The sequence below is a fragment of the Impatiens glandulifera genome, chromosome 1 (genome assembly GCF_907164915.1).
Source record: "Impatiens glandulifera chromosome 1, dImpGla2.1, whole genome shotgun sequence".
NCBI classification, from domain to species: Eukaryota; Viridiplantae; Streptophyta; class Magnoliopsida; order Ericales; family Balsaminaceae; genus Impatiens; species Impatiens glandulifera.
The window spans coordinates 31,572,865-31,587,748 of record NC_061862.1 but is presented as its reverse complement, the minus strand read 5'-3'; the positions used below and the strand labels follow the sequence as shown (position 1 = coordinate 31,587,748).

The following is a 14,884-nucleotide window of genomic DNA, read 5'->3' as shown; positions in this document are numbered from 1 at the left end:
TTTTCATTTCAAAATATTTAAAAAATATATTATTCAAAATAGCTAAAAGAATTGACAAGTGGTGAATTTGAAACAATATTAACATAAATATTATAAAAGATTGTAACAATATTACTATATTTATTAAGAATCTTTAACATTATGATAATATATTATTACAAAATATTTATAATTTATTAATCTTTTTCTGTTAGCAAAATAAATATATATAATTTGAGTCCAAAGTATTAATTTAAAGCACCGATGAAGTAACAAATATGCTTGAATAACATAATTTAATGTATAACATAATTTATTGTAATATACATAAAAAAAACAATCTAATTGTAACCGATTTGGTTGATTTTTACATAGGAAACAATAATTAGAGATTATAAGATATATATTTTTTCTAAATATTAAAAATTGAGAGATTTTAATATATATAAATAATGTATTTATTTTATAAAGACATGCCATGACGTGGTTGTATAGATCGGGTTTGTTTGATTGAAACGTGTTTGACAACCCATTACCCATTTACTTTTTCGATTTTATTTATTATTTACTATTTTAGCACGTCATTTCATGTTCTACTTCTTAGTGCTAGTTTGATTTCAATTATTTATTATTTTAAATAAATTGATACTTAACATTGTAGTATAAATTGATAAAAACTCAGAATAAGATGAGTAATTAGTCATATCAACATTTAAAGGAATATATTTGTTATTTAACGTTTAAATTATCTTAATGAGTTAAAAAAAATAATAAATAAGTTAGACCTAATAAATAACAAATTATATACTGAATTATACTAATCCTAACTAAGAAATCAAACATTATTTCATTCCTTCTCATTTATTAAATTAATTAATTTATTAACTAAAATATTAAAATATTATTTATTTAAAATTTTTATTTTCTATTTTATTTATATATATATATATATATCAATACTTTTTAAATATTTTTTTAAAAAAAATATCTCACTTTCTCAAAATCATCACCAATTATATATATGAGTAATAAGGGAGAGAATAAGAGAAGATATGACTTAGTATTTAGAAAAAAGAAAAATGTAAAAAATAAGAGAAGAAATAGATTATTTTATTTTATTTTGTCAATCAAACTACATTATTCGAGTTTGTTTGATATTGATTTTTTTAGTTAAAAAAAATACTTTTATAAAAGAAAATATAAATTATTAAAGTTTTAATTGGTTTAATTACTAAAATATACTTTATATTTAAAATTTAAATTTAATAAAAATAAATTTATATTATTTTTTATAAAAACAATTGTAAAGAAAAGATTAAAAAAAATAATATCAAATGAGGCCTAGTTTAGATTTCAGACGTTTACTTCATTTAAAAAAAAACGCGTTTCCACACTTCCAGTTTTTCCCCTTATGCTGCGTTTGTTTGTTTGTTTGCAATCAGTACTTTAAAATATAATCATAAATCATTCTATTATTATATTAATGATATTATATATTAATAAATCATGCCTTTTTTTTTTCATTAAACCAGTCTACTTTACCTAAGTGGGTATTTGTTTCAAAATTATAGTCAATTCAATTACAAGAAATCACTTGTTTAAGTTTTTGTTACACTAACATTAAAAAAATAAATTATTGTAAGTAAATAAAATCAAACATATTTAAGCGTTTAAAACTATTAAAATAAGTTGAAAACATATTCAAACATTTAGTAAATAAATCTGAATCAAACTAGACCTAAGATTTTGGGTAAATGGGTCAATGTTCTATTAGAAGACTTAGTATTATGTATTTTATTTTTCCTTCATATTTTCCTTAAATTCCTAATTCTGTTGACTAGTTTCATTTTCCATTATATATTTTTTTTCTTAATAATTTACAATTTGAGTAATTATAAGTGAATTTTGATATTAATAAATATTTTATAAAATAAAATAAAATAATAATAAATTAAATCCACCCCAAACAAGACCTTAGCTGTGGCGGTGAATTCCTCCCCTCTCTCTTGCCTAACTCGAGCCGACTCCTAAAAGTCGTAGCCATGCCAAACAATTTCAAATACGAATTTATTTGATTAATTATAAAAAAAATTAAATTATGTAAATAAAACGGCATCGTTTAATAGAGAGAGAAAAATTGGTTAATTCGTTTAAAAAAAAAAGAAAAAGAAAACAGGGGATAAAGAAAGAAAGAGAAAAAGGAAAACAGGGGGTTTTGGAGATCTGAAATTTTGGCTATAAAATCCAAGTCTTGCGATCTCACAAATATCATACCATTCATTGCTAGTCTTCTTCATAGTCAAATCCATCTTCTTCCCAATTCAAGTTCTACTTTGATCATGGCAGGAGGAGCTTCGTCGGTCCATCCGACGCCCCTGCTCAAGGATGAACTCGACATCGTCATCCCCACCATCAGAAACCTTGATTTCTTGGAGATGTGGAGGCCTTTCTTCCAGCCATACCATTTGATCATCGTTCAAGATGGAGATCCCACCAAGACTATCCATGTCCCTGAAGGTTTCGATTACGAGCTTTACAATCGGAATGATATCAATCGTATTCTGGGTCCTAAAGCTTCCTGCATTTCCTTCAAGGACTCTGCTTGTCGATGTTTTGGTTACATGGTTTCCAAAAAGAAGTATATTTATACTATTGATGATGATTGCTTTGTAAGTCTTTCAATTTTCCTTAACTATATTGCTTGGATCTGTGTTTGATTAATCGTTTTCTGACCTAAATCTGCCGTTTTCGAGTTCATTATAATGTTTTGAATTGTAGATCAGTTATTAGATCCCTCATTTTAACGCAGGTTGCAAAGGATCCATCTGGGAAGGAGATCAATGCTTTATCTCAACACATTCAGAATCTTTTGTGCCCATCAACACCGTTTTTCTTCAACACACTTTATGATCCATACAGATCAGGTGCAGATTTTGTTCGTGGGTATCCATTCAGCCTTCGTAATGGCGCACCCACTGCTGTTTCTCATGGTCTCTGGCTTAATATCCCTGATTATGATGCTCCTACTCAACTGGTCAAGCCACTTGAGAAGAACACCAGGTATTATTATTAGATCATAGAACCAAATCTTACAGATTCATAGTCCAATCCCATGTTGTTTCTAATTGCATGTCATTATTGTTTCAAGATATGTGGATGCTGTCCTTACCATTCCAAAGGGTACCCTATTTCCCATGTGTGGCATGAATTTGGCTTTCGACCGGGAGCTCATTGGACCGGCTATGTACTTTGGACTTATGGGTGATGGTCAACCCATCGGACGTTACGATGACATGTGGGCTGGATGGTGCATCAAGGTCAGGATTCATGACTTAATTTTTTCAGTTTTATCAAAATCAAATGCATCCCCTTTACTTGTACTAATGATAATAATAATAACAGGTGATATGTGACCACTTGGGTTTGGGAGTGAAAACTGGTCTTCCCTACATTTGGCATAGCAAGGCTAGCAACCCATTTGTGAACCTTAAGAAGGAGTACAAAGGAATATTCTGGCAAGAAGATCTTATCCCCTTCTTCCAAGGTGTGATCCTCCCTAAGGACTGTACAACTGTTCAGAAGTGTTACATTGAGCTGTCCAAGCAGGTTAAGGAGAAGCTTAGCAGTGTTGATCCCTACTTTGTGAAGCTGGCTGATGCCATGGTTACCTGGATTGAAGCTTGGGATGAACTCAACCCATCTGAGGTGGTTGTGGTGGAGGGGAAAGCTGATAAGCCTGCTAATGGTACAGCAGCAAAGAAGTGATTTGAGAGAGTCTTATGAGATTTCTCACCTTGCCAGATATATTGGGAGTTTGGTTAGTGAGTGAGCTCAATTTGATTCTCTTGATTTTGGAAAAGTATTTGAACACAGAAGAAGAAGGGTTAGTGGAGAAGAACTGATGAGTTATTTTCGTTATTTATGCATTCAAAGTTTAAGTTTTTACTTTCATTTTCAATGTTATTCAATCCTAAAGATTTCTTCTTGGGATTTTTATTTATATTTTTAACTTACCTTGACATGTTGAGGATTCTATTATTTCTGGCAATAGACATTGTTATAATTTACTTGATCATATTTCTTTTGCGATTAAGGTTTTACAGTCATCAACATTTACAATTTATTCTTGAAGCCTTACATTTTTTCTTTATCAAAAATCACAATAATCTTTATACACATTATATTATTATAATCTAAATAATGATTTATAAAATATTTTATATATTGAATAAAGTTAAAAATTAACATGTAATGTGAATTATAATTTACAAAATGATCTATATAGCAATTAAAGTAAAGATAGATTCAAGTTATCTTTTATTATTTGTGGGAAATGAAGAAATCATAGATCATATTTTCATTTGGTTCTTTGTTTTGGAATAAGTTTTTTTTTCTTTGTTTTGGAATAAGTTTATCATATCTATAGGTCTTTTTAGTTTTTCAATGGAATGGATTGATATTAATGATGTTGCTCTCATCAAGGGAAAGGGTAAAGACTTCTCTTCAAATGTTTTAAGTGTTTCTTTGTCAATATTATTTATCACATTTGAATGGAGTCGTAATGCAAGAATTTTTTCTAGAGTTTGAAATGATATTAAACAAGTTTTAAGGTATATCATTTTTTTATGGAAACTCATTTATTTGAACATGAGGCGAATTCTTACTTGTGAAAGAAATTTGTTGATTTATCAAAAACATATGACCAAAAAGATGAAGCATTGCTTATAAGTAAATCTCTAGTTCAAATACTTTAAAAATGACTTAATTTTCATGTAATTGTAGTGTTATTTACTTGTTTTATTTCGTTATTTATTGTTATCGTTTGTCACTTTTCTTTTTGAGATTTTTATTGAGATGAAACTAAGTTATTAAAAATAAAAAATAAAGACATTATCACATTATAATCTAGATCACGATTCAGTCATAAAGTAATCTAAATCACAGTCAAAACAATCTTATACAAAGGAAAAAGAAGAATTTTCAATTTAAACTTTGATAATCTTACAATGTAATTATGACAAATTCACAGTTTCAAAGGTAATAAAAAAAGGGTAGATTTTGCTTCTAATGACTTTTGTTCTGCACATATGTGATTTTGCTCAAAATGAAAATTGAACTTTACAAGACTGGGGCAATAGAGTTTTATTTATTTATTTTTTTACATAGAACAACAAATGGAAGCATAATATGGTGGTAGATCATTTGAGCCAAAACTGGATGGCCGAAGGAATTAGTGGATCGGTGAACGATAAAATAGCAAGTGTTCTCCAGATGCAACGGCTAAGAACTCTGTACATGAATCCTGGTCCATGGCGATACAAGTGATGGCCTTACCTAATGCAGTGGTCATAACAAAAACAAATCAACAGAAAAAACTTGTGCAATGAAGTTAAATGATATTTTTCGGAGAGCTGAAAATAGATTAGTTACTAGAGAGTCATATGGTGAACCTGAATTTGAAAGTTTTACAACAAAAAGCATACCTTCAAGATGATGTAGAACTTGAAGCTTGATTCCTGTAGAGATTTCCCAAGTATAAAGGCATCCATCACACGTTCCGAGAATTCCATGACCAGCTGATGTCCCTAAAGCAGTGGCTCTGACAATAACGATTTTCCTCTTATTAGACACTCATATGCAATCTGAAGCCCCCTTTGGCTTCAACATAACATGAATAATATAACAAATACCTGGACTCCAGTGCACTTCCTAATGTCACTTTGTTTTCCATCAATAGAGCTAACCTACATGATCCACCTAGGTTCATTTGGGAATCACTGGACTTGAATTTTTGTTCAGTATCAGAGGTTGTTGATACAAGAAGCCAGATCACCATATTCTCTTCTTTTTCTGTTGGCAGGATGGGGGAGTTATTTTCAGGATGCTTTGAGAATGACTTTTCTGTTGCAGTAAGAATGGCATCTATTCGATCATTCTCAAAGGGATTCATTGAAGCACGGCCTTGACCTTTCCATCTAAAGACTGTAACTGGAGCAATTTGGAGTATTGAAGTACTTGGGCATGAATATCTAGCAACAAGAACACGTTGGCAGATATCCCTGACAAAAGAAACAAAACAAATGTCATGGATCATGCAGACAGACCACCACAATCAGATCCTCTCTTTTTTCTAAGGGAAACAGAAAGGAAGTGATGGCCAACATCATAAACAATGACATATAAATTTCTGTTGGGAAAACATTTCCTTATTTACTACCATGGCATTGGTTAATAAGTGTGCAAAATAAAGTACACTTTAAACTCTAAGTCTATGTTTGTTTAGGGGGAAAATTGAAATTCTTCCATTTGGAACTAAAATTCCAATGGAAAGCACACCTATACATTTTTCCAACCCAATTCCATTCTTCACTCATTGGAATTATAATTCAAGTGACTTTTTTCTTCATCAAACATAGGATTTGAACTATCCGACTCCAATTATACAAGATTTGGAATTGGAATTTCAAGTAACAAACATAGCCTAAGAGTCAGCTTCTTTGAACTATAGACACTAGAATCGAACAAATAGGTAAGTAAGTTTTTTTTAAAGAACTTTTGAAACTGAAAAGTTGTATAAACCATGTGGCTAAATATTTCACCCAAAAAAGTTGTATAAATACTTTTCTGCAAAGGAAGTTAAATGTAGGCTAAGATGGAAAGCAAATTCCACTTAAACATGACCAGAGAACTATTCTGTTACAGCCTTGGAATTATCAATGACAAACGGTGGAAACAACTTCTTTTTTTCGCATTACAAGTGAGAACAACATTTAATATCCATGTTAAGCATATATCCAGATTTATTTTTTATAAACTTGCAGCTTTACAAAGTCTATTTTACAACTGATATAATGACACTTGAAACCCCTACCCTAGATCCTCTAGGATAAACAATTACGTGTCCAAGCCCACATTTATAATCCACTTAACAACCACTCTCACGATCTGGCATGATACATGCTTGGTAAGAACTTATGAGCAATTCTAACTCTAAAAGCAGCTTACCATATGCCAAATTCCCCAAAACCATTATGACCAATAACCAGAGCAGCTGAATTGGGAATTCTCTTCAGCTCCACGATACAAGGAAAGATGCAGTCACAAGTTGATAAATCATATGTTTCTGTTGGTGCACTGCAATCAGCAAATGAGGAAAGAATAAAAAATCACGCCCTTACTCATCAAGAACCGAGGAGGAAAATAAATATCGGAATGAGCATTGTAGATTGTGGAAAACAGAAGTTAACTGGTTTCAGAAGTAAATGAATGAGAAACAAGCAACTATTGGGGCTGTTTTGCTAGCAACTTTTTTTTTTTTCAAGTTGATTATGATCTAAGAAATCTACATTTTCTATGTTGGTCAAATCAAAATGATGTAAAACATGATCTGATCTTGATCAGGTAACAATTCTCTATACGAAATGAAGAAAAAATTACATTTGCATGTCAAATGGAGGAAATAATCTGAAAACCAAGTGAAGCAACAAAATTACACAATAATTTGGATCATGATACAAAATATTCTTTTACCAAACGGAAAAAAAAAATCACTTTCATTTTAATTTTGCAATATTCCAATATGATTGTGAGAAAAAATTAGTTTCCAAATAGGCTCATAATATGTGCAGTAAATACCTCCATGTTGAGTTCATGGTCCACAAGTGCAATGCTCCATTCCCTTGAACTCCAAGAAGAGAGCTTGGTGGGCAAACTAATAGACAGTGAACCTTATCATTTGTCATAAGTTCTGTCACCTTTGAAACATGTCCATGCTTTATTTGCACTACCTTGATTGCATCCTTCTGAGACTGACATGATTGACATGCCATACATTGACACTGTATCTCTCCTTTCCTGGTAACATGGATTAGGAGATACCACTAAATAATTTATGGGTAAATTTTCTGAATATGTTAATGGACTGAGAATTTACCTGCAATAGGGAGCTTCAATACTATTAGGAAATACAAGGCATTGTCCATCTGGAGTAAGTTGCAAACCAGATCTATAAGGTGCTATCTGGAAAGCAAAATGTAATAGTGATTCTAAGAGTGTATGAAGTCTATGAAAGTATTTCCTGGAACTCGGGAAAATAGTTGGGGATATAACAAGTTTGACATAGAGGAACTTACTTCTCTACCAACTGCATCTCTAGACACTGAAAATAATATCTTTGAGTAACCAATGAAAGATGGGCTTCCAATGTGCTCCTCTAGTGATACCTTGTACATGAAAAGTGTCCCATCCTTGTCAACCAAATTACCACATAGGACACAAATATACATAGTATTTTCTCTTCTCCTCAATAAGATAGATAAAATTGGCAAAGGGTGGACGTATCGTCCAGAAAACTCAAGAGCATTATCTACGTTGTTCTTAAGCCTTAGACTTGAATTCTGAATGACCTTGTGAACCTGCTCCTCTGCAAATTGTGTTTGACAATTTCCTTCACGGGCCATGCATGTAGTAGAAACATCTAAATCATATCCATCATTTGAAGGACACAGTACAGACTGAGCTCCACTGCTGAACTTACTATTATGACCATTGACATTTTTCTCTTCATGCAATGATTCAAATTTAGATTCAGAACTAAATGGATGGCTCTCGTGTTCTTTATGATGGAATAAACTAACTGGATGGTTCCCTGGGGCAACACCGGATGTTACAGGGTCAGGAGCGCAACCATCTACAATACTTCTGCAGATTATACTTTCAGTCAAAAGACTGTGGCTTATTGCTGCTACAGTACATGCATCAGTTTGTTGAGCTGAGAAAGCGTCCTGATTATTTTCCTTTTTTGGGCCACTGGAATCCTTACCTGATAATTGAACAATGTAAATGAGTAAATCACATGAGATAAACTGAATTGTGGAGAAGATCCTAGAAAATGACAAAAATCAGAATGCCATCAGAAAGACATTAAAAAACAGTGTTACAATACTTTGTAATGTAGATACCAAATACCTTGTATTAAAAGATTCATACCTCAGGTTTACTGCTAATTTTTAAGACAATTTCCTAAACCATGAAAATTTCAAAGCTGGAAAAGCATTTTGTTAAGGACTTGTGGGATTATCTAGTGCCTAGCATTATAAACCAACATGCAAAATCTGCAAATATCTCAATTTGAAATTTTGAATTTCCAACTCTGAGATAGTTACATGCATGTATGCATGTCCAGAGATGGAGGAAGTGTACCTCCACTTGAACCGGGAGAATCTTCTGATTTCAAGATACATCCATCTGATTCTTCGCAAATGACTTTGTAGTTCCCCAGATAACTGGTCTTGCTTGAGGGCGTGAACCCAGGAGCAAATTCAGCAAAGAAAGATTCTTCCTCCTTGGGATAACTTGTGGCAGCTACATTAACTTCATTATCAAAGTCCATTCTTTGCCTTTCATTAACACAGGCATGAACCTCCGTTGGTTCATTGACAGCATCAACAAGAACAGGTGGTACCATAGTGTCAAGTTGAGGGCATTCACTTCTCAAGGAAGGTATATATAGTCCAATGTCATCAGCGCCGCAATCGTAGTCAACACTGTCAGGAGCAAATATTGTGCATTGTCCAGGTTCGTGGCAATACAAAGCAGCAGTGTCTGTAAAGGCATGCATTGTTTCCTTCTGCCCTTCTAAATTGGAGCCATCAATGTGTGCTCTTGCTGAAGTTTATTACAATGAAACATTAACATATATTCAAAAAAAGTAATAGAGAAACTACTAACAGGCAGATAAAAAAGAGCTGCAGATTTATAAGTGTTTTTCTACCCAAATCTGTAGAGGTCCCATTGTCTTCAGTCCTAAGATTGTCTTTCCTGATTGAGGCTTGGAAAGGAGCAATCTCCGAAGACTCCTTTGTTTTCTTTTTCCTTCTTTTGAAAGTTTTGAGAAGTGGAACAGCACGTGGGAGAAGGCATGTCATCATTGATTCAGATATCTCTCTACCAACTTCAGAAAACTTCTCAGAGTGGGCATATGGTGAGTCACTTTCTGCTTCTAGAGGTAATTCTGCTGCTTTTTCCTCGGAAATAACCAATTCATTGGCATCTGGATTGCAGTCTTTATCAGAAGAACTATCTTTTTGTCCAGTTTCTTGTGAATGGGAACCATTTTCTGCAATAGGACATTCCTAATCATCATAGTGGAAGGTTGCTTTTTGATTCTTGATACATATCTCTAGTATAAGAGGAAGAAGAAGAAGAAGAAGAAAAAGATGCATGAGTAAGTACCATTAACTGGAGGGGCGGTGCTATAGAAAAGATCCAAAGAGTCTGGGGCAAAAAGGCCCAAATCATTGTTGTTTCCTGTCTCTCTTTCAAAGTGTATTTCTCCACTTTTATCCTGTTTGGCCATTAATGAACTATAGCCTTCAGTCTCAATGCTTGTTAGTCTACTAACCTGTAGCAAAGGCCTGTCTTCTTTCTGGGGGATATCGCCTTCTTTGAGAATGTAATACTGAGAGGATCCTGATTGAAAACCATCTTGAACAGAAGAAGGATTACCGCCATCCCCTGCTTCTTTCAATGATTCCAGTGATCCTCCTGTTACACTACTAGTTTTTTGGTCTTTGGTTGGCATGTGATTCATGGAGTTCTCAACACTACAATTTTTACCCTGCCTAAAACTGAATTCAGCAGCATTTACAATACAATCTCCATATCGAAGCTTTTTAAGGCTAGTTGAAGCCCCAGGGTTCAAGTTTTTCATTTTAAGTGTCCTGCTTCTCTTCCCTTTAATAATTGGTTTGTCCAGACATGATAGGGGTGGACCAGGACATATGAATGAATCTGTGACTTTTGTCTGATGCTTCATTCCAGAATGCAAGCTCCCATAGCTGGACGGTTGCAGATTCTGATCAGTGCATCCAACATTTGCTAGCAATTCTCGTAGCAACCTCTGAACAGACGAATTTTTGAATCCAAAAAACTGCACATAATGTCAAAAAGTAGTTAAAACCATGTGCCTCTGGGTCCTGTTACTTTCTTTATTTCTCATAAAGCCACAAAAGAGCTAACAACAGATGGTCTAGACTGAAAAGGAAAACTAAGGGAGAAATTCATCTACTTATTTGTTAACATGTTTCAAAATCAAAGTTTCTTCTTGCAACTCCTTAAGAAAAAGTTCATAGAGCCACGTAAGTGTCTAGATGTCTCATAACTAGTCCATAAAAGACCAACCTCTTGGTAAACATTCCATAAAGAGAAAAGGTAGCATATATTTTTATCATAGTATTTGTGGATACCAAGTTTTCATCTACTGCTGATTCATATGCAGGTTGAGAGCTCTCTTCCTAGCATTTACTTTGTAAATTTTGTATAAGAATTGTCCGAAGGAATTGATTGCACCATGAAAAACAATAGGGACATTTATATGAAACCAAACAAACAAAGTTTTCTGATATCTTTTGTGGGTTATAATTTTGTAAATATATAAAATGTGGAAATATTCAAACTAAGTCATAATCCCTACAGTTTAGAAATTAGTCAGGTTTTCTATGTGATAATCCTCATATTATGTTTACCCCTAAATAAAGGGATCACCTTTATTATATATGGGGGTCTACCTATCAAAAAGATAATAACCCGATCTCTTTTTCTCAATAATTCAACAAATACCATAGTCAATGTGACCTTCGAGTTTACTATTTTTTCAAAAAATAATCAATTCAAGAAATAACAAAGCAAATAACAGGGAAAGATACAGTCCTAAAAGAAGCTGGGTAGAACTGCAAAAACTATACTATTGCTCTGTTTGAAGAATACTTGCTGAGGTTCAATAGACTTACTTCAACCCCGTCTATCTTGCAAGAAAATCTTTTCTCACGGCCCAATTTTATGCTATGGGATCCTTTCTTTGGAAACTTACCCCATGCAATATCTGGAGTTTGTCCTGAACATGACTGTCCATCAGATGAAGATATCTGTAAATGATAAAATAGGAGAAACCAAGAAAGAAGCAATGAGATATCTGGTAATATTGGACACTAGTTAAATGTACAAAAGTAATATTTTCATCTGCATACCATAAACAAAGGCCCTTTAAGACCTTCATGAATCTTCATTGTATATGTGACACCATTCCGTGTGCGCAGAGCTTGGTATCCAACAGGATAGGGATACCGATCTTTTCCCTGCATTTTCTTTTAAAGGTTAAGCCAATGGACTGCAGAACTAGAAATATGGGAAGCAAAGTTTCCAGTTAATCATGGAAGGGCTAAATCACTTAGATCCTAATCAGTTGCATCAACCTAAACTGATCTTCTAAACGTATCATAATTCACGGCCTTGGAAATAGTTATCTCTTGGACAAAATAAATTAAAATGTGTTTCTTGTTACTCCTTCTGATGGTATCAATCATGTAGTTATGCATCCAGCTGGAAAATATAGTAACATTTCACTATTAAATAAACTCTTGGAATATATGTAGTGTTGATCGATCATTATCAAACTAAGCATTGTCCAAATAGATGATAGTGCACTCACGCTCAAGAACCAACCAGACCAAGTGTCTAATTCCTACAGGCATGAGGTAATCGTTATAAACTCAGGCACTAGAAACTTGTCATCAACATCTAATCCTCAAATATATCCTTCTATTTGTCATTGCAAGTTTGTAACACATGCATTCAAGACCTCAAATTGCATGAAAAGAGCTATTTTCCAACTCGCTTAGATAAACAACGCTATCTTAGCATGAAAATATATCAAACTATCTTAGCATGACCATCGTTTAAGGATTTCAATGCTAATTGTTTAAACTAACGTATCTAGAAAGGAAAGTGGAGAAGACAAACCCTAGTAGAGCTCCAGTACTTCTTTTCCAGGGGGCCGTTGTATAAAGCTCCTATGGAAAGAATCTCCAAGCCGTCGTACTTTTCATCGCTGATTTTCGCCATAGATGACTATTGATTGATTGCACTCAAAACAGCATCATCTGTGTTCAAATCGAATTGATGGAATCAGACGAATCGGAAGAGATGGCGTACGGATGAGAGATCGTTTTTTGGCGCAAATGTATTTGATGACTGACTGTAGGTTTAGCATTCTCCCGCCAAATTCATGCTAGAATTTTTAAAAAAAATATATGGCTAAAAAGCGCCGTTTCCAAGGATCGAACCCGTCACCCTCTACTAGAGAATACTTATCACTCTACTATAAAGATTTTGATGTTCAACTATCTATATTATATATAAATATGTTTTAATTTTTTTGGTCCCCGTTTAATTAGTTATCTTAAATTAATTTGATATATAAAATTTGAGTGATGAAAGGATTCTGGGGAATATGTATATATTTATTTTTAAATGTAAAAAATATTATCAATAATGATGTCATCACAACCACGATAAAAAGAGATAAACAAAACAAACAAAAAAACATGAAAAGACATGAAAATAGTATATTCAAATTGATACCTCAAAAGTACTTGCAACTCAAAAGAGCTGAAAGTCAAAGATCATTGAAATCTATTATATAAACTCCTCTCTTAAACTCATGTACTATGCATATCACTAGTGGAAAATGAGATATTAGTAAGGGTGAAAACCGTTACTGAAAGTCTCAAAAACCGTTACTAATAATATTCTGTAACGACGAATAAAACCATTACCATTTGTTACAGAAACGAGCGTTACTAATACCCTTCTTGTATCAGTAACGGTTTTCGAAAACCATTAATGAAACACGTCTAACAATAGTAACAGTTTTAGCCGAGGTTAAACCGTTACAGATAAATCATTAGTAATAGTTTTCGCCTTTCATAAAACCGTTACTGATATATTACTAGTAACGATTTTCGCCTTTCATAAAACCGTTACTGATATATTACTAGTAACGATTTTCGCCTTTCATAAAACCGTTACTAATATATTACTAGTAACAATTTTCGTCTTTCATAAAACCGTTACTGATATATTAATAGTAACAATTTTCTTATTTTTAATACCGTTATTGATATATTACTAGTAACGGTTTTCTTATTTATAATACTGTTACTGATATATTAATAGTAACGATTTTCTTATTTATAAAATCGTTACTAAAAAATATAATCGTTTAAATTTTTTATTTATTTCATATTTGTACCTATATAAACACTAATAATTATCTAATTTGCCAAAACTACAATCATCAATTCAAAAACACAATCATAATCCAAAACCACAATTATAATCCAAAAACCACAATCATCCACAAACCACAATCATAAATCTACAATTCATCAATCCACATAAACCATAAACTAATCAGACTTCAAAAACCACCTAAACCATAAAGTAACCAGACTTAAAAAACCACATAAACCAAAATTAAACTAACCAGAATTCAAGTGGGAGGGGCATCATCTCTAGTGGGAGGGGTAGGTGGACGTGGAGGGCGAGCGTTAACGGGAATTAGGGATAATATGAAGCTCATCTACTCCATCATCTCAATCATCTTATTCCGCATTTGATCACACTCTTGTATTGATTGTTGTATCTCCCTTTGTGCTTCTTCACGCTCCATTTCATGCTCCATTAATGCTTCTTCACGCTCTCTCCATGACTGAAGTCTCTCAGCTTCACGCTCCTCTCGTATTCTCTAAATCTCCTAAAGTAAAACTCGATTTTCCTCACGGATCTATTGCGTGTCATTGCGCGGAGTGCTAGAAGTACCACCACGAGCATCTGCTCTAAAAGATGTATGTGTGACACTTGAGCCCATACCCACAACTTGCCCATGTCCGTGAGACCCGAACGCGTACTCAACCAACTGCAAGTCATTCCTACTCGGGTCTTCTTCTATAGCAGTTCGCAAGGCAGTCTACAAACACAAATTACATTTGATTACAGACATAAAATAAATGAAACTAATAAACACGACTTACCACTTTTTCTTGAATAATAGGGGGACATCCGGATT

At 33.2% G+C, this 14,884-nt stretch overlaps 2 protein-coding genes across 2 annotated transcripts; one reads left to right on the top strand and one right to left on the bottom strand.

The window, feature by feature from the left end:
- Positions 1 to 2,201: 2,201 nt before the first annotated feature.
- LOC124921638 (UDP-arabinopyranose mutase 1) lies at positions 2,202 to 4,049 on the top strand. Its single transcript, XM_047462315.1, has 4 exons — positions 2,202 to 2,648; positions 2,789 to 3,039; positions 3,128 to 3,296; positions 3,382 to 4,049. The coding sequence occupies exons 1-4, from the start codon at positions 2,319 to 2,321 to the stop codon at positions 3,742 to 3,744; spliced, it is 1,113 nt and encodes a 370-aa protein (XP_047318271.1). The 5' UTR covers positions 2,202 to 2,318; the 3' UTR covers positions 3,745 to 4,049.
- A 975-nt stretch (positions 4,050 to 5,024) lies between these two features.
- On the bottom strand, positions 5,025 to 12,977 carry LOC124921637. The gene is made up of 13 exons (XM_047462313.1): positions 12,778 to 12,977; positions 12,006 to 12,113; positions 11,769 to 11,903; positions 10,213 to 10,909; positions 9,752 to 10,096; positions 9,181 to 9,645; positions 8,112 to 8,800; positions 7,913 to 7,998; positions 7,615 to 7,833; positions 6,985 to 7,113; positions 5,670 to 6,038; positions 5,463 to 5,578; positions 5,025 to 5,313 (listed from the first exon to the last, which is right to left on the bottom strand). The coding sequence occupies exons 1-13, from the start codon at positions 12,877 to 12,879 to the stop codon at positions 5,210 to 5,212; spliced, it is 3,564 nt and encodes a 1,187-aa protein (XP_047318269.1). The 5' UTR covers positions 12,880 to 12,977; the 3' UTR covers positions 5,025 to 5,209.
- Positions 12,978 to 14,884: the final 1,907 nt, after the last annotated feature.

Bases quoted from the DNA above. Each gene is read 5' to 3' on its own strand.
- LOC124921638 (XM_047462315.1), top strand. From the start codon at position 2,319: ATGGCAGGAGGAGCTTCGTCGGTCCATCCGACGCCCCTGCTCAAGGAT. The intron at 2,649-2,788 runs GTAAGTCTTTCA...ATTTTAACGCAG, and splicing joins CTATTGATGATGATTGCTTT to GTTGCAAAGGATCCATCTGG. The intron at 3,040-3,127 runs GTATTATTATTA...TATTGTTTCAAG, and splicing joins CCACTTGAGAAGAACACCAG to ATATGTGGATGCTGTCCTTA.
- LOC124921637 (XM_047462313.1), bottom strand. From the start codon at position 12,879: ATGGCGAAAATCAGCGATGAAAAGTACGACGGCTTGGAGATTCTTTCC. The intron at 11,904-12,005 runs GTATGCAGATGA...TATCATTTACAG, and splicing joins TTAAAGGGCCTTTGTTTATG to ATATCTTCATCTGATGGACA. The intron at 7,834-7,912 runs GTAAATTCTCAG...CCATGTTACCAG, and splicing joins ATTGAAGCTCCCTATTGCAG to GAAAGGAGAGATACAGTGTC.